The sequence below is a fragment of the Copidosoma floridanum genome, unplaced genomic scaffold (assembly GCF_036245765.1).
Source record: "Copidosoma floridanum isolate Cflo_tuat_1 unplaced genomic scaffold, Cflo_Japanese_pri ptg000020l, whole genome shotgun sequence".
NCBI lineage: Eukaryota > Metazoa > Arthropoda > Insecta > Hymenoptera > Encyrtidae > Copidosoma > Copidosoma floridanum.
The window spans coordinates 5689314-5712439 of record NW_028321897.1 but is presented as its reverse complement, the minus strand read 5'-3'; the positions used below and the strand labels follow the sequence as shown (position 1 = coordinate 5712439).

Genomic DNA, 23126 nt, shown 5'->3' with positions numbered 1-23126 from the left:
TTTTTTCTGGAATTATAACTATCAAAGTAACTTTGGTAACTATTGCTCAAACTTGATGCACATTTTTTTAAGCTCAAAAGGAGTATGTTAAAAAAAATTTGATTCAGGTCTCCGAAGCCTTCGAAGGAGACAAAATTAGAAAAAATCCAAGAAATCCAATTTTTTCAACTTCATTGTTTTCAGATTAAAAAAAGTGTAACAAGTTCAAGTAGTATATAACAAATTTCAATAGTTCTAAGATTCAGAAAAAATATTTACGGTGGTAAAATAAAATAAAACATAGTTAAAAAATGAGAATCCCGTGCTATCTAAATGAGAAATCATTTTGTGTTCGATGGCACGTGTTAACTCAAGAGTTTTTGAAGTTTTATGGTACGGGATTTTATTTAGAAATATAGCAAAGAGATGTAGGGAGTATAATAACTAAAAAATAGAATTCGGTAAATTACAGACATCCTCATATACATGCATCAATTAGTAAATTGCAATAATATTATACAAGAAAACATTGTCAAATAAAGCCGGTTTCGATTCTGAATTAATCACGATTATATCCTGGTTACTGGAGCACTACAATAAAACACACACGTCAAATTAAATTCATCATTACAGCTGTAAACTAATAAAAATAATGATAAATTTTACCTCAAGTCTGGCATAAGATGAGGTGGTAGCCAAGATGTTATTTGTGATCTACAATACGGGCAAAGCATGTTCTGCTGTTGTCTATTACTGTACAGAGTATTCAGACAGTCTATGCAGGCTCTGTGTCCACATGGTCTTATTTTGTGTACTGTGCCACGTTTAAAGCACACGATGCACTCTTCCCATTGGAAAATACATGAAAATATTGAATTCGACATTAGTAATGCACACTACAAGAGATATAGAAAATTACAATAATTTAAATTTAAATTTTAATATTTACGTAATAAGCATCACGTTGCATGCATTCATTCAAGTCAAACAATTTCGTATAACTTCTTTCTGATCATTACAGAGAATTGTGAATTCATTGTACCGGTCACGTTTTTTGTCATAATTACAAACATCTTGGACTAACAAGTTGGCAAGCTCAGCGCAGAGGGTGCCATGTAGAAGATTCTGTAACCAAGTAACCAATGGCAATTCATAATCTGAACATTTACAGTATACTTTTATAGACTTTTCTTGGCTAGTATAACTTGTCTCTGGCGCCCTCTGTGTAAAGCTAGCAAAATCACCAGTCTTATAACTCAAAACTTTTTTAATTTAAGTTGGTGGATCTTTACTGATTACTATAAAACATCACTGTGCAAAAACTATGCAATCATATAATATACAGATGACGAATTTTGTACATAAAACTGCTATAACAACAACACCCTAAACTCAAAAGCCTACTAATACTTACATACTGCCAAGTATAAAATTTATTTTGTCTAATTTCTTAGATTCCAGACCTCCTTACTATAAAATACGACTTACAAGGGCCTCGAAAGCTTATAAGGCGTATAATTTATTTTATGCCGAACAATCACATCTGAATCGAACATATTTATTTTTTAGAGCTTTCATCATAAGATTACGACTTACAAGCGCCTCGAAAGCATACTATGCGTCTATTTTATTTTATGAGTAAGATCTAGGATAAAAAATATTTATTTTCCAGGCCTATTCTCTTCAAATTACGACTTACAAGCGCCTCGAAAGCATACTATGCGAGTATTTTATTTTATCAGTAAGATCTAGAATAAAAAAAATATTTATTTTCCAAGCCTATTCTCTTCAAATTACGACTTACAAGCGCCTCGAAAGCATACTATGCGTATAATTTATTTTAATCGGAACAATCACATACGAATCAAAAATATTTATTTTTTAGAGCTTTCGTTATAAGATTACGACTTACAAGCGCCTCGAAAGCATACTATGCGTCTATTTTATTTTATGAGTAAGATCTAGGATAAAAAATATTTATTTTCCAGGCCTATTCTCTTCAAATTACGACTTACAAGCGCCTCGAAAGCATACTATGCGTGTATTTTATTTTATCAGTAAGATCTAGGATAAAAAATATTTATTTTCCAGGCCTATTCTCTTCAAATAACGACTTACAAGCGCCTTGAAAGCATACTATGCGTATTACTTATTTTAACCCGAACAATGAATCAAAAATATTTATTTTTTAGAGCTTTCATCATAAGATTACGACTTACAAGCGCCTCGAAAGCATACTATGCGTGTATTTTATTTTATCAGTAAGATCTAGAATAAAAAAAATATTTATTTTCCAGGTTTATTCTCTTCAAATTACGACTTACAAGCGCCTCGAAAGCATACTATGCGTCTATTTTATTTTATGAGTAAGATCTAGGATAAAAAATATTTATTTTCCAGGCCTATTCTCTTCAAATTACGACTTACAAGCGCCTCGAAAGCATACTATGCGTGTATTTTATTTTATCAGTAAGATCTAGAATAAAAAAAATATTTATTTTCCAGGCCTATTCTCTTCAAATTACGACTTACAAGCGCCTTGAAAGCATACTATGCGTATTACTTTATTAACCCGAACAATGAATCAAAAATATTTATTTTTTAGAGCTTTCATCATAAGATTACGACTTACAAGCGCCTCGAAAGCATACTATGCGTCTATTTTATTTTATGAGTAAGATCTAGGATAAAAAATATTTATTTTCCAGGCCTATTCTCTTCAAATTACGACTTACAAGCGCCTTGAAAGCATACTATGCGTATTACTTATTTTAACCCGAACAATGAATCAAAAATATTTATTTTTTAGAGCTTTCATCATAAGATTACGACTTACAAGCGCCTCGAAAGCATACTATGCGTCTATTTTATTTTATGAGTAAGATCTAGGATAAAAAATATTTATTTTCCAGGCCTATTCTCTTCAAATTACGACTTACAAGCGCCTCGAAAGCATACTATGCGTGTATTTTATTTTATCAGTAAGATCTAGAATAAAAAAAATATTTATTTTCCAGGCCTATTCTCTTAAAATTACGACTTACAAGCGCCTTGAAAGCATACTATGCGTATTACTTATTTTAACCCGAACAATGAATCAAAAATATTTATTTCTTAGAGCTTTTATCATAAGATTACGACTTACAAGCGCCTCGAAAGCATACTATGCGTGTATTTTATTTTATCAGTAAGATCTAGAATAAAAAAAATATTTATTTTCCAGGTTTATTCTCTTCAAATTGCGACTTACAAGCGCCTCGAAAGCATACTATGCGTGTATTTTATTTTATCAGTAAGATCTAGAATAAAAAAAATATTTATTTTCCAGGCCTATTCTCTTCAAATTACGACTTACAAGCGCCTTGAAAGCATACTATGCGTATTACTTATTTTAACCCGAACAATGAATCAAAAATATTTATTTTTTAGAGCTTTCATCATAAGATTACGACTTACAAGCGCCTCGAAAGCATACTATGCGTCTATTTTATTTTATGAGTAAGATCTAGGATAAAAAATATTTATTTTCCAGGCCTATTCTCTTCAAATTACGACTTACAAGCGCCTCGAAAGCATACTATGCGTGTATTTTATTTTATCAGTAAGATCTAGAATAAAAAAAATATTTATTTTCCAGGCCTATTCTCTTCAAATTACGACTTACAAGCGCCTTGAAAGCATACTATGCGTGTATTTTATTTTATCAGTAAGATCTAGGATAAAAAATATTTATTTTCCAGGCCTATTCTCTTCAAATTACGACTTACAAGCGCCTCGAAAGCATACTATGCGTCTATTTTATTTTATGAGTAAGATCTAGGATAAAAAATATTTATTTTCCAGGCCTATTCTCTTCAAATTACGACTTACAAGCGCCTTGAAAGCATACTATGCGTATTACTTATTTTAACCCGAACAATGAATCAAAAATATTTATTTTTTAGAGCTTTCATCATAAGATTACGACTTACAAGCGCCTCGAAAGCATACTATGCGTCTAGTTTATTTTATGAGTAAGATCTAGGATAAAAAATATTTATTTTCCAGGCCTATTCCCTTCAAATTACGACTTACAAGCGCCTCGAAAGCATACTATGCGTCTATTTTATTTTATGAGTAAGATCTAGGATAAAAAATATTTATTTTCCAGGCCTATTCTCTTCAAATTACGACTTACAAGCGCCTCGAAAGCATACTATGTGTCTATTTTATTTTATGAGTAAGATCTAGGATAAAAAATATTTATTTTCCAGGCCTATTCTCTTCAAATTACGACTTACAAGCGCCTCGAAAGCATACTATGCGTGTATTTTATTTTATCAGTAAGATCTAGAATAAAAAAAATATTTATTTTCCAGGCCTATTCTCTTCAAATTACGACTTACAAGCGCCTTGAAAGCATACTATGCGTATTACTTATTTTAACCTGAACAATGAATCAAAAATATTTATTTTTTAGAGCTTTTATCATAAGATTACGACTTACAAGCGCCTCGAAAGCATACTATGCGTGTATTTTATTTTATCAGTAAGATCTAGAATAAAAAAAATATTTATTTTCCAGGCCTATTCTCTTCAAATTACGACTTACAAGCGCCTTGAAAGCATACTATGCGTATTACTTATTTTAACCCGAACAATGAATCAAAAATATTTATTTTTTAGAGCTTTCATCATAAGATTACGACTTACAAGCGCCTCGAAAGCATACTATGCGTCTATTTTATTTTATGAGTAAGATCTAGGATAAAAAATATTTATTTTCCAGGCCTATTCTCTTCAAATTACGACTTACAAGCGCCTCGAAAGCATACTATGCGTCCAAATTTTTTAGTCTTCAATAATTATATTAACTGTACGAACTCACATTTTTCAGACATATATTTTCTGACGAAACATTATAATTAACTTTCCGATACTAATTAGATTCAATGAGATAATGTCTCTTAAAACAACTTTTTTACAATTTTTGAAAAACTACATCAACTTGTGACAATTACTGAACAAGTAACAGAGAAAGTAAAAATTTTATTCTTACCCAATTATGGCTTCGTTGGTTATATGAAATCTTACCATTTTACCCTATACTTATTTTTTTACTATAGCAGCATAGTACGTGTTAGCTAATATAAAATTATTGAAATCGCAGCCTTTACACTTGTTTCTAAAATTATTTAACATATTATTATTATTGATAAATTATAATGAGCTGAAAGATCCATTAATTTACGCCCTTATCTAGTATCTGCAATTTTAGTCATAAAAATAACATCATAGAATTGTTACCACAATTTCATTAAATTTTGATACAGACAGAATAACCTTCTGGTAAAAACACTTCAGATAATGCGGACTTACTATAGCTGAAAAAGTGTGTATGTTGACCTAGTAATTTTTTTCAGCCGAAAACAGGATGAGAATCAACACAGCAAATTTTCTATAAGATGTAATTAATGTTTTTAGTCTCGTTGCTAACAGAATCATGTCCACTCTCATGCTCACAATATATTAGTGTAATATAAACGTGCACAATCGTGCCGATAATATAGAACACTATATATTTTGCAATATTTTTTATCATAGCAGACTCATTACTAATTTTTACTTGCAAAGACTACATTGTTTCTTTTACACGTAGTGAAAAATTATTAAAAGCGTAATATTGTATTAACTGTAGAGTTAAGAAGGCCAGAGTATAATATAAAAGTGCACTTTCATGCTCAATTTCAATTACTTCTTGCCTTGAAGAATCTAACAACGAAAACGTAACATTAGATTAATATTAGAGTTAAAAAGGCCAGATTGACATAGAAAAGTACACTCTCATGCTCATTTTCAATCATTTCTGGCTTTCAGTAATATAACAACAAAAAAAGGAAACACATATATTTACAGTAGAGTTAAGAAGATCAGAAAGTTATAGAAAAGTGCACTTTCATGCTCATTCTCTATTATTTCTTGAGTTTAAGTTTAAATGTATGTGGTTGGAAAGTTAAGATGTACGTATGATCCCTAATGAAATCAAACATTTTTTGTTAAACTTACATAATCGTTAATAAATTAAAACCGAGTAAATTTGTTTGCTGTGATGATTACATAAATGTACGTGTGTTTAAAAGTATTGTAACTTTTCAAAATTTGAAAATCATGACTATTTGTTGAATTAGTTGGTTTCATTTTTAAATATCTATCTTTTCTAGCAATCATTTCGTATCATGGACGTTAAATTCATGGTTTTCACGTGTTTAGAACTTGATTAAAATGATAGTAGCACTCTAATTCTAGAAGGCAAATACTTAAGCAAAATCTGAAAGATCACGATCATGCTCTCTTCAGACCATGCCAAGAATTTGATAGGGACTATGCATGCTTACACTAGCATTTATGTCGAACTTCAATCCCTAGTATGTTATTAGCTTTGATAGTAACAATGCAGAAACAGCATTGGGTGCACAATCACGCTCACAATACTGAATTATAATCGCTAGGTTCACGGTCGTGCTCCTTTAAGATTACTCCACACATTACCTTAGCTCAATAACCGCAAAAACATTATTATATGGATTTAAAATCACACATTCGTAGTGTCAATAAGTCTTCAAATTCATAAACAATTTATTATTAACCATAACGCTTTTTAAAAGACACTTTATCAGTTATTATGATTTTTTATAAGAATGAAATAGTCAAGTATACCAATTAATATCAACTCATAGCCTCAGTTGTACGATAATTTTCAGACTTATAATAAGATATGAATTTTCAATGACAAAAGGTAGTTTTTCAATGAACTGTTACAACTTTTAACATAAAGTGTATCATACCACATGACCGTCCTGCGCGGCGTTTTCTCTTCTTTCGGGGTGGTTCGGCATCTGTATAATGTAATAATGGTTAGTTTAATTTTTATCATTCTAATTATTCGCACTATACTAACATAATATTTGTTTTGCATGCGTAGGGCACTGACAAAACAAGCACTACATAACACTTTTCGATACTAAACAACAAAAAATCGTGCTGCTTAATCGTGCTTCAAATATTGCCTTGCTCCGAATATATTTGTGAATTTTATGTAAAATTATTTATAAATACCATTTGAAGCCTCGATCTCTATGCCTTCGTTTTCATCAAGGAATTGTGGTTGCTGTACTCCGTTACTAGGTGCAATTAGATCTGATGAAAGATTTCCACCTCTTACTATTTCTGATTCATCTGCTTCAACCTGGCCTAGCTCATCTACTGTTGGGTTATTACCATTGTTTACCTCTTCTTCCTCCAGTTGCTGATCATTTTGGACGTCTATTTGCTCATCTTACTCCACCGCATCAACTTGTAAGTCTGGCTGAGGCTGATGTTCATTTTCTAAATTTTGTAAGTTTTGTGCGGCATTTGGTTGCTCGTTCATGTCTCTCTCTAGATTTTGTTCTACATCTCGTAGATTCTCAGGAGCAACTACCTGATTTTGTCTTCTCAAGCGCCTTCGACCTCTTCTATTTTCTTCAAGTTCAGCGGCATCTTCAAATCCATACAAATTTTTGTAACAGTATGCATTACAAGTACGTTTGATTAATGGGAAGTAGTTAAAGTACTAGTTTAAAAGGATGTGTAATGAAGAAACAAATAATAGTACATTATGAACCTTAGGCTGAGAAAGTAAAGAAAGTCTCATCTGATCGCCTATTTGTCATCCTTGGCTTTGCTTCGAACATCAATAAACGAGTGATTGGAGACTTCTTTACTTTCAACCTAGGATTATTTGTGATTTTTCAAATAATTTTTCAATACTCAGCATACCATTATTTTCCACGCGAACAATCAGATGTCCAACTTCTGCATGAAACGCATTAACATCTGCGATTTCTCGACGTTCATCTGGTAAATTTTCTTCCTCGTGATCAACTAAAAAAATTATTTGTCAGATTATTTTTTGTTCAAAATTCAATTCAGATTATTTTGAATACTTGTTATTAAACAATGCATGAATAATTAACAGTTGATTTAGTACTTTTTAATTTTCATGTATTTTCATGGATCATTACATTGTAGTGTTAAAAATTTGAATTTAATTAAATTAATTTAAATCTTCATAAAATCATATAATCATTTATAATATAGTTATGAATGATCTTTTTTAAATTATTTTTCAACATTATTATTGACGTAATTTCTCGTAATCAAACGGGCCACAAGCGAATTTTTGTTAACAATCTTTCATTACAAAAAAAAATGTTTACCTTCAGAAATGAGTCCACCACGTCTGTGACGTACGACTTCTCCCATGTAATCTTAAATAGATACCCTACTCATAATATTTATCTTAATTAATTAAAATTTCAGACATGCATTAAGCAGTTATATTTTCTACAAAATTAATACAGACGACACGCATGAATTTCCATTATTGTTCATTGCCGTTTTAAAATTTTTTTTTTTCCCACAATGACATGTTAATTTTAAGAATTTTAAGTCTTACTTATAATTTCTATAATGAAGTAAAAATTTCGTGTGTAAATTTTTTTATTAAAAATTTTTTGAGAAATGTACTTTGAGCTATCTGAAAATGTATTGTTTATTTATTTAGCCACCACCTTATTCTACTAAGAAAGTATTTATAAATAATTTTACATAAAATTCACAAATATATTCGGAGCAAGGCAATATTTGAAGCACGATTAAGCAGCACGATTTTTTGTTGTTTAGTATCGAAAAGTGTTATGTAGTGCTTGTTTTGTCAGTGCCCTACGCATGCAAAACAAATATTATGTTAGTATAGTGCGAATAATTAGAATGATAAAAATTAAACTAACCATTATTACATTATACAGATGCCGAACCACCCCGAAAGAAGAGAAAACGCCGCGCAGGACGGTCATGTGGTATGATACACTTTATGTTAAAAGTTGTAACAGTTCATTGAAAAACTACCTTTTGTCATTGAAAATTCATATCTTATTATAAGTCTGAAAATTATCGTACAACTGAGGCTATGAGTTGATATTAATTGGTATACTTGACTATTTCATTCTTATAAAAAATCATAATAACTGATAAAGTGTCTTTTAAAAAGCGTTATGGTTAATAATAAATTGTTTATGAATTTGAAGACTTATTGACACTACGAATGTGTGATTTTAAATCCATATAATAATGTTTTTGCGGTTATTGAGCTAAGGTAATGTGTGGAGTAATCTTAAAGGAGCACGACCGTGAACCTAGCGATTATAATTCAGTATTGTGAGCGTGATTGTGCACCCAATGCTGTTTCTGCATTGTTACTATCAAAGCTAATAACATACTAGGGATTGAAGTTCGACATAAATGCTAGTGTAAGCATGCATAGTCCCTATCAAATTCTTGGCATGGTCTGAAGAGAGCATGATCGTGATCTTTCAGATTTTGCTTAAGTATTTGCCTTCTAGAATTAGAGTGCTACTATCATTTTAATCAAGTTCTAAACACGTGAAAACCATGAATTTAACGTCCATGATACGAAATGATTGCTAGAAAAGATAGATATTTAAAAATGAAACCAACTAATTCAACAAATAGTCATGATTTTCAAATTTTGAAAAGTTACAATACTTTTAAACACACGTACATTTATGTAATTATCACAGCAAACAAATTTACTCGGTTTTAATTTATTAACGATTATGTAAGTTTAACAAAAAATGTTTGATTTCATTAGGGATTATACGTACATCTTAACTTTCCAACCACATACATTTAAACTTAAACTCAAGAAATAATAGAGAATGAGCATAAAAGTGCACTTTTCTATAACTTTCTGATCTTCTTAACTCTACTGTAAATATATGTGTTTCCTTTTTTTGTTGTTATATTACTGAAAGCCAGAAATGATTGAAAATGAGCATGAGAGTGTACTTTTCTATGTCAATCTGGCCTTTTTAACTCTAATATTAATCTAATGTTACGTTTTCGTTGTTAGATTCTTCAAGGCAAGAAGTAATTGAAATTGAGCATGAAAGTGCACTTTTATATTATACTCTGGCCTTCTTAACTCTACAGTTAATACAATATTACGCTTTAAATAATTTTTCACTGCGTGTAAAAGAAACAATGTAGTCTTTGCAAGTAAAAATTAGTAATTAGTCTGCTATGATAAAAAATATTGCAAAATATATAGTGTTCTATATTATCGGCACGATTGTGCACGTTTATATTACACTAATATATTGTGAGCATGAGAGTGGACATGATTCTGTTAGCAACGAGACTAAAAACATTAATTACATCTTATAGAAAATTTGCTGTGTTGATTCTCATCCTGTTTTCGGCTGAAAAAAATTACTAGGTCAACATACACACTTTTTCAGCTATAGTAAGTCCGCATTATCTGAAGTGTTTTTACCAGAAGGTTATTCTGTCTGTATCAAAATTTAATGAAATTGTGGTAACAATTCTATGATGTTATTTTTATGACTAAAATTGCAGATACTAGATAAGGGCGTAAATTAATGGATCTTTCAGCTCATTATAATTTATCAATAATAATAATATGTTAAATAATTTTAGAAACAAGTGTAAAGGCTGCGATTTCAATAATTTTATATTAGCTAACACGTACTATGCTGCTATAGTGAAAAAATAAGTATAGGGTAAAATGGTAAGATTTCATATAACCAACGAAGCCATAATTGGGTAAGAATAAAATTTTTACTTTCTCTGTTACTTGTTCAGTAATTGTCACAAGTTGATGTAGTTTTTCAAAAATTGTAAAAAAGTTGTTTTAAGAGACATTATCTCATTGAATCTAATTAGTATCGGAAAGTTAATTATAATGTTTCGTCAGAAAATATATGTCTGAAAAATGTGAGTTCGTACAGTTAATATAATTATTGAAGCCTAAAAAATTTGGACGCATAGTATGCTTTTGAGGCACTTGTAAGTCGTAATTTTATGATGAAAGCTCTAAAAAATAAATATTTTTGATTCATTGTTCGGGTTAAAATAAGTTATACGCATAGTATGCTTTCGAGGCGCTTGTAAGTCGTAATCTTATGATGAAAGCTCTAAAAAATAAATATTTTTGATTCATTGTTCGGGTTAAAATAAGTTATACGCATAGTATGCTTTCGAGGCGCTTGTAAGTCGTAATTTGAAGAGAATAGGCCTGGAAAATAAATATTTTTTTTATTCCAGATCTTACTGATAAAATAAAATACACGCATAGTATGCTTTCGAGGCGCTTGTAAGTCGTAATTTGAAGAGAATAGGCCTGGAAAATAAATATTTTTTTTATTCTAGATCTTACTGATAAAATAAAATACACGCATAGTATGCTTTCGAGGCGCTTGTAAGTCGTAATCTTATGATAAAAGCTCTAAAAAATAAATATTTTTGATTCATTGTTCGGGTTAAAATAAGTAATACGCATAGTATGCTTTCGAGGCGCTTGTAAGTCGTAATTTGAAGAGAATAAACCTGGAAAATAAATATTTTTTTTATTCTAGATCTTACTGATAAAATAAAATACACGCATAGTATGCTTTCGAGGCGCTTGTAAGTCGTAATCTTATGATGAAAGCTCTAAAAAACAAATATTTTTGATTCATTGTTCGGGTTAAAATAAGTTATACGCATAGTATGCTTTCAAGGCGCTTGTAAGTCGTAATTTGAAGAGAATAGGCCTGGAAAAAAAATATTTTTTTTATTCTAGATCTTACTGATAAAATAAAATACACGCATAGTATGCTTTCGAGGCGCTTGTAAGTCGTAATTTGAAGAGAATAGGCCTGGAAAATAAATATTTTTTATCCTAGATCTTACTCATAAAATAAAATAGACGCATAGTATGCTTTCGAGGCGTTTGTAAGTCGTAATCTTATGATGAAAGCTCTAAAAAATAAATATTTTTGATTCATTGTTCGGGTTAAAATAAGTAATACGCATAGTATGCTTTCAAGGCGCTTGTAAGTCGTAATTTGAAGAGAATAGGCCTGGAAAATAAATATTTTTTATCCTAGATCTTACTCATAAAATAAAATAGACGCATAGTATGCTTTCGAGGCGCTTGTAAGTCGTAATCTTATGATGAAAGCTCTAAAAAATAAATATTTTTGATTCATTGTTCGGGTTAAAATAAGTAATACGCATAGTATGCTTTCAAGGCGCTTGTAAGTCGTAATTTGAAGAGAATAGGCCTGGAAAATAAATATTTTTTATCCTAGATCTTACTCATAAAATAAAATAGACGCATAGTATGCTTTCGAGGCGCTTGTAAGTCGTAATCTTATGATGAAAGCTCTAAAAAATAAATATTTTTGATTCATTGTTCGGGTTAAAATAAGTAATACGCATAGTATGCTTTCGAGGCGCTTGTAAGTCGTAATTTGAAGAGAATAAACCTGGAAAATAAATATTTTTTTTATTCTAGATCTTACTGATAAAATAAAATACACGCATAGTATGCTTTCGAGGCGCTTGTAAGTCGTAATCTTATGATGAAAGCTCTAAAAAACAAATATTTTTGATTCATTGTTCGGGTTAAAATAAGTTATACGCATAGTATGCTTTCGAGGCGCTTGTAAGTCGTAATTTGAAGAGAATAGGCCTGGAAAATAAATATTTTTTTTATTCTAGATCTTACTGATAAAATAAAATACACGCATAGTATGCTTTCGAGGCGCTTGTAAGTCGTAATTTGAAGAGAATAGGCCTGGAAAATAAATATTTTTTATCCTAGATCTTACTCATAAAATAAAATAGACGCATAGTATGCTTTTGAGGCGTTTGTAAGTCGTAATCTTATGATGAAAGCTCTAAAAAATAAATATTTTTAATTCATTGTTCGGGTTAAAATAAGTAATACGCATAGTATGCTTTCAAGGCGCTTGTAAGTCGTAATTTGAAGAGAATAGGCCTGGAAAATAAATTTTTTTTTTATTCTAGATCTTACTGATAAAATGAAATACACGCATAGTATGCTTTCGAGGCGCTTGTAAGTCGTAATCTTATGATGAAAGCTCTAAAAAACAAATATTTTTGATTCATTGTTCGGGTTAAAATAAGTTATACGCATAGTATGCTTTCAAGGCGCTTGTAAGTCGTAATCTTATGATGAAAGCTCTAAAAAATAAATATTTTTGATTCATTGTTCGGGTTAAAATAAGTAATACGCATAGTATGCTTTCGAGGCGCTTGTAAGTCGTAATTTGAAGAGAATAAACCTGGAAAATAAATATTTTTTTTATTCTAGATCTTACTGATAAAATAAAATACACGCATAGTATGCTTTCGAGGCGCTTGTAAGTCGTAATCTTATGATGAAAGCTCTAAAAAACAAATATTTTTGATTCATTGTTCGGGTTAAAATAAGTTATACGCATAGTATGCTTTCGAGGCGCTTGTAAGTCGTAATTTGAAGAGAATAGGCCTGGAAAATAAATATTTTTTATCCTAGATCTTACTCATAAAATAAAATAGACGCATAGTATGCTTTCGAGGCGTTTGTAAGTCGTAATCTTATGATGAAAGCTCTAAAAAATAAATATTTTTGATTCATTGTTCGGGTTAAAATAAATAATACGCATAGTATGCTTTCAAGGCGCTTGTAAGTCGTAATCTTATGATGAAAGCTCTAAAAAATAAATATTTTTGATTCATTGTTCGGGTTAAAATAAGTAATACGCATAGTATGCTTTCGAGGCGCTTGTAAGTCGTAATTTGAAGAGAATAGGCCTGGAAAATAAATATTTTTTATCCTAGATCTTACTCATAAAATAAAATAGACGCATAGTATGCTTTCGAGGCGTTTGTAAGTCGTAATCTTATGATGAAAGCTCTAAAAAATAAATATTTTTGATTCATTGTTCGGGTTAAAATAAGTTATACGCATAGTATGCTTTCAAGGCGCTTGTAAGTCGTAATTTGAAGAGAATATGCCTGGAAAATAAATATTTTTTATCCTAGATCTTACTCATAAAATAAAATAGACGCATAGTATGCTTTCGAGGCGTTTGTAAGTCGTAATCTTATGATGAAAGCTCTAAAAAATAAATATTTTTGATTCATTGTTCGGGTTAAAATAAGTAATACGCATAGTATGCTTTCAAGGCGCTTGTAAGTCGTAATTTGAAGAGAATAGGCCTGGAAAATAAATTTTTTTTTTATTCTAGATCTTACTGATAAAATGAAATACACGCATAGTATGCTTTCAAGGCGCTTGTAAGTCGTAATTTGAAGAGAATAAACCTGGAAAATAAATATTTTTTTTATTCTAGATCTTACTGATAAAATAAAATACACGCATAGTATGCTTTCAAGGCGCTTGTAAGTCGTAATTTGAAGAGAATAAACCTGGAAAATAAATATTTTTTTTATTCTAGATCTTACTGATAAAATAAAATACACGCATAGTATGCTTTCGAGGCGCTTGTAAGTCGTAATCTTATGATGAAAGCTCTAAAAAACAAATATTTTTGATTCATTGTTCGGGTTAAAATAAGTTATACGCATAGTATGCTTTCGAGGCGCTTGTAAGTCGTAATTTGAAGAGAATAGGCCTGGAAAATAAATATTTTTTATCCTAGATCTTACTCATAAAATAAAATAGACGCATAGTATGCTTTCGAGGCGTTTGTAAGTCGTAATCTTATGATGAAAGCTCTAAAAAATAAATATTTTTGATTCATTGTTCGGGTTAAAATAAGTAATACGCATAGTATGCTTTCAAGGCGCTTGTAAGTCGTAATTTGAAGAGAATAGGCCTGGAAAATAAATTTTTTTTTTATTCTAGATCTTACTGATAAAATGAAATACACGCATAGTATGCTTTCGAGGCGCTTGTAAGTCGTAATCTTATGATGAAAGCTCTAAAAAACAAATATTTTTGATTCATTGTTCGGGTTAAAATAAGTTATACGCATAGTATGCTTTCAAGGCGCTTGTAAGTCGTAATTTGAAGAGAATATGCCTGGAAAATAAATATTTTTTATCCTAGATCTTACTCATAAAATAAAATAGACGCATAGTATGCTTTCGAGGCGTTTGTAAGTCGTAATCTTATGATGAAAGCTCTAAAAAATAAATATTTTTGATTCATTGTTCGGGTTAAAATAAGTAATACGCATAGTATGCTTTCAAGGCGCTTGTAAGTCGTAATTTGAAGAGAATAGGCCTGGAAAATAAATATTTTTTTTATTCTAGATCTTACTGATAAAATAAAATACACGCATAGTATGCTTTCAAGGCGCTTGTAAGTCGTAATTTGAAGAGAATAAACCTGGAAAATAAATATTTTTTGTATTCTAGATCTTACTGATGAAATAAAATACACGCATAGTATGCTTTCGAGGCGCTTGTAAGTCGTAATCTTATGATGAAAGCTCTAAAAAACAAATATTTTTGATTCATTGTTCGGGTTAAAATAAGTTATACGCATAGTATGCTTTCAAGGCGCTTGTAAGTCGTAATTTGAAGAGAATATGCCTGGAAAATAAATATTTTTTATCCTAGATCTTACTCATAAAATAAAATAGACGCATAGTATGCTTTCGAGGCGTTTGTAAGTCGTAATCTTATGATGAAAGCTCTAAAAAATAAATATTTTTGATTCATTGTTCGGGTTAAAATAAGTTATACGCATAGTATGCTTTCGAGGCGCTTGTAAGTCGTAATTTGAAGAGAATAGGCCTGGAAAATAAATATTTTTTTTTTTCTAGATCTTACTGATAAAATAAAATACACGCATAGTATGCTTTCGAGGCGCTTGTAAGTCGTAATTTGAAAAGAATAGGCCTGGAAAATAAATATTTTTTATCCTAGATCTTACTCATAAAATAAAATAGACGCATAGTATGCTTTCGAGGCGTTTGTAAGTCGTAATCTTATGATGAAAGCTCTAAAAAATAAATATTTTTGATTCATTGTTCGGGTTAAAATAAGTAATACGCATAGTATGCTTTCAAGGCGCTTGTAAGTCGTAATTTGAAGAGAATAGGCCTGGAAAATAAATTTTTTTTTTATTCTAGATCTTACTGATAAAATGAAATACACGCATAGTATGCTTTCGAGGCGCTTGTAAGTCGTAATCTTATGATGAAAGCTCTAAAAAACAAATATTTTTGATTCATTGTTCGGGTTAAAATAAGTTATACGCATAGTATGCTTTCAAGGCGCTTGTAAGTCGTAATTTGAAGAGAATAGGCCTGGAAAATAAATTTTTTTTTTATTCTAGATCTTACTGATAAAATGAAATACACGCATAGTATGCTTTCGAGGCGCTTGTAAGTCGTAATCTTATGATGAAAGCTCCAAAAAACAAATATTTTTGATTCATTGTTCGGGTTAAAATAAGTTATACGCATAGTATGCTTTCGAGGCGCTTGTAAGTCGTAATTTGAAGAGAATAGGCCTGGAAAATAAATATTTTTTTTATTCTAGATCTTACTGATAAAATAAAATACACGCATAGTATGCTTTCGAGGCGCTTGTAAGTCGTAATTTGAAGAGAATAGGCCTGGAAAATAAATATTTTTTATCCTAGATCTTACTCATAAAATAAAATAGACGCATAGTATGCTTTCGAGGCGCTTGTAAGTCGTAATCTTATGATGAAAGCTCTAAAAAATAAATATTTTTGATTCATTGTTCGGGTTAAAATAAGTAATACGCATAGTATGCTTTCAAGGCGCTTGTAAGTCGTAATTTGAAGAGAATAGGCCTGGAAAATAAATATTTTTTATCCTAGATCTTACTCATAAAATAAAATAGACGCATAGTATGCTTTCAAGGCGCTTGTAAGTCGTAATCTTATGATGAAAGCTCTAAAAAATAAATATTTTTGATTCATTGTTCGGGTTAAAATAAGTAATACGCATAGTATGCTTTCAAGGCGCTTGTAAGTCGTAATTTGAAGAGAATAGGCCTGGAAAATAAATATTTTTTATCCTAGATCTTACTCATAAAATAAAATAGACGCATAGTATGCTTTCGAGGCGCTTGTAAGTCGTAATCTTATGATGAAAGCTCTAAAAAATAAATATTTTTGATTCATTGTTCGGGTTAAAATAAGTAATACGCATAGTATGCTTTCAAGGCGCTTGTAAGTCGTAATTTGAAGAGAATAGGCCTGGAAAATAAATTTTTTTTTTATTCTAGATCTTACTGATAAAATGAAATACACGCATAGTATGCTTTCGAGGCACTTGTAAGTCGTAATCTTATGATGAAAGCTCTAAAAAACAAATATTTTTGATTCATTGTTCGGGTTAAAATAAGTTATACGCATAGTATGCTTTCGAGGCGCTTGTAAGTCGTAATTTGAAGAGAATAGGCCTGGAAAATAAATATTTTTTTTATTCTAGATCTTACTGATAAAATAAAATACACGCATAGTATGCTTTCAAGGCGCTTGTAAGTCGTAATTTGAAGAGAATAGGCCTGGAAAATAAATATTTTTTATCCTAGATCTTACTCATAAAATAAAATAGACGCATAGTATGCTTTCGAGGCGCTTGTAAGTCGTAATCTTATGATGAAAGCTCTAAAAAATAAATATTTTTGATTCATTGTTCGGGTTAAAATAAGTAATACGCATAGTATGCTTTCAAGGCGCTTGTAAGTCGTAATTTGAAGAGAATAGGCCTGAAAAATAAATATTTTTCATCCTAGATCTTACTCATAAAATAAAATAGACGCATAGTACGCTTTCAAGGCGCTTGTAAGTCGTAATCTTATGATGAAAGCTCTAAAAAATAAATATTTTTGATTCATTGTTCGGGTTAAAATAAGTTATACGCATAGTATGCTTTCGAGGCGCTTGTAAGTCGTAATTTGAAGAGAATAGGCCTGGAAAATAAATATTTTTTTTATTCTAGATCTTACTGATAAAATAAAATACACGCATAGTATGCTTTCAAGGCGCTTGTAAGTCGTAATTTGAAGAGAATAGGCCTGGAAAATAAATATTTTTTATCCTAGATCTTACTCATAAAATAAAATAGACGCATAGTATGCTTTCGAGGCGCTTGTAAGTCGTAATCTTATGATGAAAGCTCTAAAAAATAAATATTTTTGATTCATTGTTCGGGTTAAAATAAGTAATACGCATAGTATGCTTTCAAGGCGCTTGTAAGTCGTAATTTGAAGAGAATAGGCCTGGAAAATAAATATTTTTTATCCTAGATCTTACTCATAAAATAAAATAGACGCATAGTATGCTTTCAAGGCGCTTGTAAGTCGTAATCTTATGATGAAAGCTCTAAAAAATAAATATTTTTGATTCATTGTTCGGGTTAAAATAAGTAATACGCATAGTATGCTTTCAAGGCGCTTGTAAGTCGTAATTTGAAGAGAATAGGCCTGGAAAATAAATATTTTTTATCCTAGATCTTACTCATAAAATAAAATAGACGCATAGTATGCTTTCGAGGCGCTTGTAAGTCGTAATCTTATGATGAAAGCTCTAAAAAATAAATATTTTTGATTCATTGTTCGGGTTAAAATAAGTAATACGCATAGTATGCTTTCGAGGCGCTTGTAAGTCGTAATTTGAAGAGAATAAACCTGGAAAATAAATATTTTTTTTATTCTAGATCTTACTGATAAAATAAAATACACGCATAGTATGCTTTCGAGGCGCTTGTAAGTCGTAATCTTATGATGAAAGCTCTAAAAAACAAATATTTTTGATTCATTGTTCGGGTTAAAATAAGTTATACGCATAGTATGCTTTCGAGGCGCTTGTAAGTCGTAATTTGAAGAGAATAGGCCTGGAAAATAAATATTTTTTTTATTCTAGATCTTACTGATAAAATAAAATACACGCATAGTATGCTTTCGAGGCGCTTGTAAGTCGTAATTTGAAGAGAATAGGCCTGGAAAATAAATATTTTTTTTATTCTAGATCTTACTCATAAAATAAAATAGACGCATAGTATGCTTTCGAGGCGCTTGTAAGTCGTAATCTTATGATGAAAGCTCTAAAAAATAAATATTTTTGATTCATTGTTCGGGTTAAAATAAGTAATACGCATAGTATGCTTTCAAGGCGCTTGTAAGTCGTAATTTGAAGAGAATAGGCCTGGAAAATAAATATTTTTTTTATTATAGATCTTACTGATAAAATAAAATACACGCATAGTATGCTTTCGAGGCGCTTGTAAGTCGTAATTTGAAGAGAATAGGCCTGGAAAATAAATATTTTTTTTATTCTAGATCTTACTGATAAAATAAAATACACGCATAGTATGCTTTCGAGGCGCTTGTAAGTCGTAATTTGAAGAGAATAGGCCTGGAAAATAAATATTTTTTTTATTCTAGATCTTACTCATAAAATAAAATAGACGCATAGTATGCTTTCGAGGCGCTTGTAAGTCGTAATCTTATGATGAAAGCTCTAAAAAATAAATATTTTTGATTCATTGTTCGGGTTAAAATAAGTAATACGCATAGTATGCTTTCGAGGCGCTTGTAAGTCGTAATTTGAAGAGAATAAACCTGGAAAATAAATATTTTTTTTATTCTAGATCTTACTGATAAAATAAAATACACGCATAGTATGCTTTCGAGGCGCTTGTAAGTCGTAATCTTATGATGAAAGCTCTAAAAAACAAATATTTTTGATTCATTGTTCGGGTTAAAATAAGTTATACGCATAGTATGCTTTCGAGGCGCTTGTAAGTCGTAATTTGAAGAGAATAGGCCTGGAAAATAAATATTTTTTTTATTCTAGATCTTACTGATAAAATAAAATACACGCATAGTATGCTTTCGAGGCGCTTGTAAGTCGTAATTTGAAGAGAATAGGCCTGGAAAATAAATATTTTTTTTATTCTAGATCTTACTCATAAAATAAAATAGACGCATAGTATGCTTTCGAGGCGCTTGTAAGTCGTAATCTTATGATGAAAGCTCTAAAAAATAAATATTTTTGATTCATTGTTCGGGTTAAAATAAGTAATACGCATAGTATGCTTTCAAGGCGCTTGTAAGTCGTAATTTGAAGAGAATAGGCCTGGAAAATAAATATTTTTTATCCTAGATCTTACTCATAAAATAAAATAGACGCATAGTATGCTTTCGAGGCGCTTGTAAGTCGTAATCTTATGATGAAAGCTCTAAAAAACAAATATTTTTGATTCATTGTTCAGGTTAAAATAAGTTATACGCATAGTATGCTTTCAAGGCGCTTGTAAGTCGTAATTTGAAGAGAATATGCCTGGAAAATAAATATTTTTTATCCTAGATCTTACTCATAAAATAAAATAGACGCATAGTATGCTTTCGAGGCGCTTGTAAGTCGTAATCTTATGATGAAAGCTCTAAAAAATAAATATTTTTGATTCATTGTTCGGGTTAAAATAAGTAATACGCATAGTATGCTTTCAAGGCGCTTGTAAGTCGTAATTTGAAGAGAATAGGCCTGGAAAATAAATTTTTTTTTTATTCTACATCTTACTGATAAAATGAAATACACGCATAGTATGCTTTCGAGGCGCTTGTAAGTCGTAATCTTATGATGAAAGCTCTAAAAAATAAATATTTTTGATTCATTGTTCGGGTTAAAATAAGTAATACGCATAGTATGCTTTCAAGGCGCTTGTAAGTCGTAATTTGAAGAGAATAGGCCTGGAAAATAAATATTTTTTTTATTCTAGATCTTACTGATAAAATAAAATACACGCATAGTATGCTTTCGAGGCGCTTGTAAGTCGTAATTTGAAGAGAATAGGCCTGGAAAATAAATATTTTTTTTATTCTAGATCTTACTGATAAAATAAAAATACACGCATAGTATGCTTTCGAGGCGCTTGTAAGTCGTAATTTGAAGAGAATAGGCCTGGAAAATAAATATTTTTTATTCTCGATCTTACTGATAAAATAAAATACACGCATAGTATGCTTTCGAGGCGCTTGTAAGTCGTAATCTTATGATGAAAGCTCTAAAAAATAAATATTTTTGATTCATTGTTCGGGTTAAAATAAGTTATACGCATAGTATGCTTTCGAGGCGCTTGTAAGTCGTAATCTTATAACGAAAGCTCTAAAAAATAAATATTTTTGATTCGTATGTGATTGTTCCGATTAAAATAAATTATACGCATAGTATGCTTTCGAGGCGCTTGTAAGTCGTAATTTGAAGAGAATAGGCCTGGAAAATAAATATTTTTTTTATTCTAGATCTTACTGATAAAATAAAAATACACGCATAGTATGCTTTCGAGGCGCTTGTAAGTCGTAATTTGAAGAGAATAGGCCTAGAAAATAAATATTTTTTTTATTCTAGATCTTACTGATAAAATAAAATACACGCATAGTATGCTTTCGAGGCGCTTGTAAGTCGTAATTTGAAGAGAATAGGCCTGGAAAATAAATATTTTTTATCCTAGATCTTACTCATAAAATAAAATAGACGCATAGTATGCTTTCGAGGCGCTTGTAAGTCGTAATCTTATAACGAAAGCTCTAAAAAATAAATATTTTTGATTCGTATGTGATTGTTCCGATTAAAATAAATTATACGCATAGTAAGCTTTCGAGGCGCTTGTAAGTCGTAGTTTGAAGAGAATAGGCCTGGAAAATAAATATTTTTTTTATTCTAGATCTTACTGATAAAATAAAATACACGCATAGTATGCTTTCGAGGCGCTTGTAAGTCGTAATTTGAAGAGAATAGGCCTGGAAAATAAATATTTTTTATCCTAGATCTTACTCATAAAATAAAATAGACGCATAGTATGCTTTCGAGGCGCTTGTAAGTCGTAATCTTATGATGAAAGCTCTAAAAAATAAATATGTTCGATTCAGATGTGATTGTTCGGCATAAAATAAATTATACGCCTTATAAGCTTTCGAGGCCCTTGTAAGTCGTATTTTATAGTAAGGAGGTCTGGAATCTAAGAAATTAGACAAAATAAATTTTATACTTGGCAGTATGTAAGTATTAGTAGGCTTTTGAGTTTAGGGTGTTGTTGTTATAGCAGTTTTATGTACAAAATTCGTCATCTGTATATTATATGATTGCATAGTTTTTGCACAGTGATGTTTTATAGTAATCAGTAAAGATCCACCAACTTAAATTAAAAAAGTTTTGAGTTATAAGACTGGTGATTTTGCTAGCTTTACACAGAGGGCGCCAGAGACAAGTTATACTAGCCAAGAAAAGTCTATAAAAGTATACTGTAAATGTTCAGATTATGAATTGCCATTGGTTACTTGGTTACAGAATCTTCTACATGGCACCCTCTGCGCTGAGCTTGCCAACTTGTTAGTCCAAGATGTTTGTAATTATGACAAAAAACGTGACCGGTACAATGAATTCACAATTCTCTGTAATGATCAGAAAGAAGTTATACGAAATTGTTTGACTTGAATGAATGCATGCAACGTGATGCTTATTACGTAAATATTAAAATTTAAATTTAAATTATTGTAATTTTCTATATCTCTTGTAGTGTGCATTACTAATGTCGAATTCAATATTTTCATGTATTTTCCAATGGGAAGAGTGCATCGTGTGCTTTAAACGTGGCACAGTACACAAAATAAGACCATGTGGACACAGAGCCTGCATAGACTGTCTGAATACTCTGTACAGTAATAGACAACAGCAGAACATGCTTTGCCCGTATTGTAGATCACAAATAACATCTTGGCTACCACCTCATCTTATGCCAGACTTGAGGTAAAATTTATCATTATTTTTATTAGTTTACAGCTGTAATGATGAATTTAATTTGACGTGTGTGTTTTATTGTAGTGCTCCAGTAACCAGGATATAATCGTGATTAATTCAGAATCGAAACCGGCTTTATTTGACAATGTTTTCTTGTATAATATTATTGCAATTTACTAATTGATGCATGTATATGAGGATGTCTGTAATTTACCGAATTCTATTTTTTAGTTATTATACTCCCTACATCTCTTTGCTATATTTCTAAATAAAAACCCGTACCATAAAACTTCAAAAACTCTTGAGTTAACACGTGCCATCGAACACAAAATGATTTCTCATTTAGATAGCACGGGATTCTCATTTTTTAACTATGTTTTATTTTATTTTACCACCGTAAATATTTTTTCTGAATCTTAGAACTATTGAAATTTGTTATATACTACTTGAACTTGTTACACTTTTTTTAATCTGAAAACAATGAAGTTGAAAAAATTGGATTTCT

At 30.5% G+C, this 23126-nt stretch overlaps 2 protein-coding genes across 2 annotated transcripts; one reads left to right on the top strand and one right to left on the bottom strand.

The window, feature by feature from the left end:
• Positions 1-446: 446 nt before the first annotated feature.
• LOC149374352 (uncharacterized) lies at positions 447-8262 on the bottom strand. Its single transcript, XM_089594046.1, has 6 exons — positions 8217-8262; positions 7777-7881; positions 7075-7281; positions 6804-6854; positions 646-823; positions 447-570 (listed from the first exon to the last, which is right to left on the bottom strand). Exons 1-6 carry the CDS (start codon positions 8260-8262, stop codon positions 549-551), a joined length of 609 nt encoding a protein of 202 aa, XP_089450172.1. The 3' UTR covers positions 447-548.
• Positions 8263-8727: 465 nt separating this feature from the next.
• Positions 8728-22859, top strand: LOC149374351 (uncharacterized). The gene is made up of 4 exons (XM_089594045.1): positions 8728-8749; positions 8808-8858; positions 22453-22630; positions 22706-22859. Exons 1-4 carry the CDS (start codon positions 8728-8730, stop codon positions 22725-22727), a joined length of 273 nt encoding a protein of 90 aa, XP_089450171.1. The 3' UTR covers positions 22728-22859.
• The last annotated feature ends 267 nt before the right edge of the window (positions 22860-23126 follow it).

Coding starts and splice junctions, on each gene's coding strand:
- LOC149374352 (XM_089594046.1), bottom strand. CDS start 8,262: ATGGGAGAAGTCGTACGTCACAGACGTGGTGGACTCATTTCTGAAG. Junction 7,882..8,216: donor TGGTGGACTCATTTCTGAAG/GTAAACATTTTT, acceptor TAATTTTTTTAG/TTGATCACGAGGAAGAAAAT. Junction 824..6,803: donor CCGCGCAGGACGGTCATGTG/GTATGATACACT, acceptor TCCAATGGGAAG/AGTGCATCGTGTGCTTTAAA.
- LOC149374351 (XM_089594045.1), top strand. CDS start 8,728: ATGCAAAACAAATATTATGTTA. Junction 8,750..8,807: donor GCAAAACAAATATTATGTTA/GTATAGTGCGAA, acceptor TACATTATACAG/ATGCCGAACCACCCCGAAAG. Junction 8,859..22,452: donor CCGCGCAGGACGGTCATGTG/GTATGATACACT, acceptor TCCAATGGGAAG/AGTGCATCGTGTGCTTTAAA.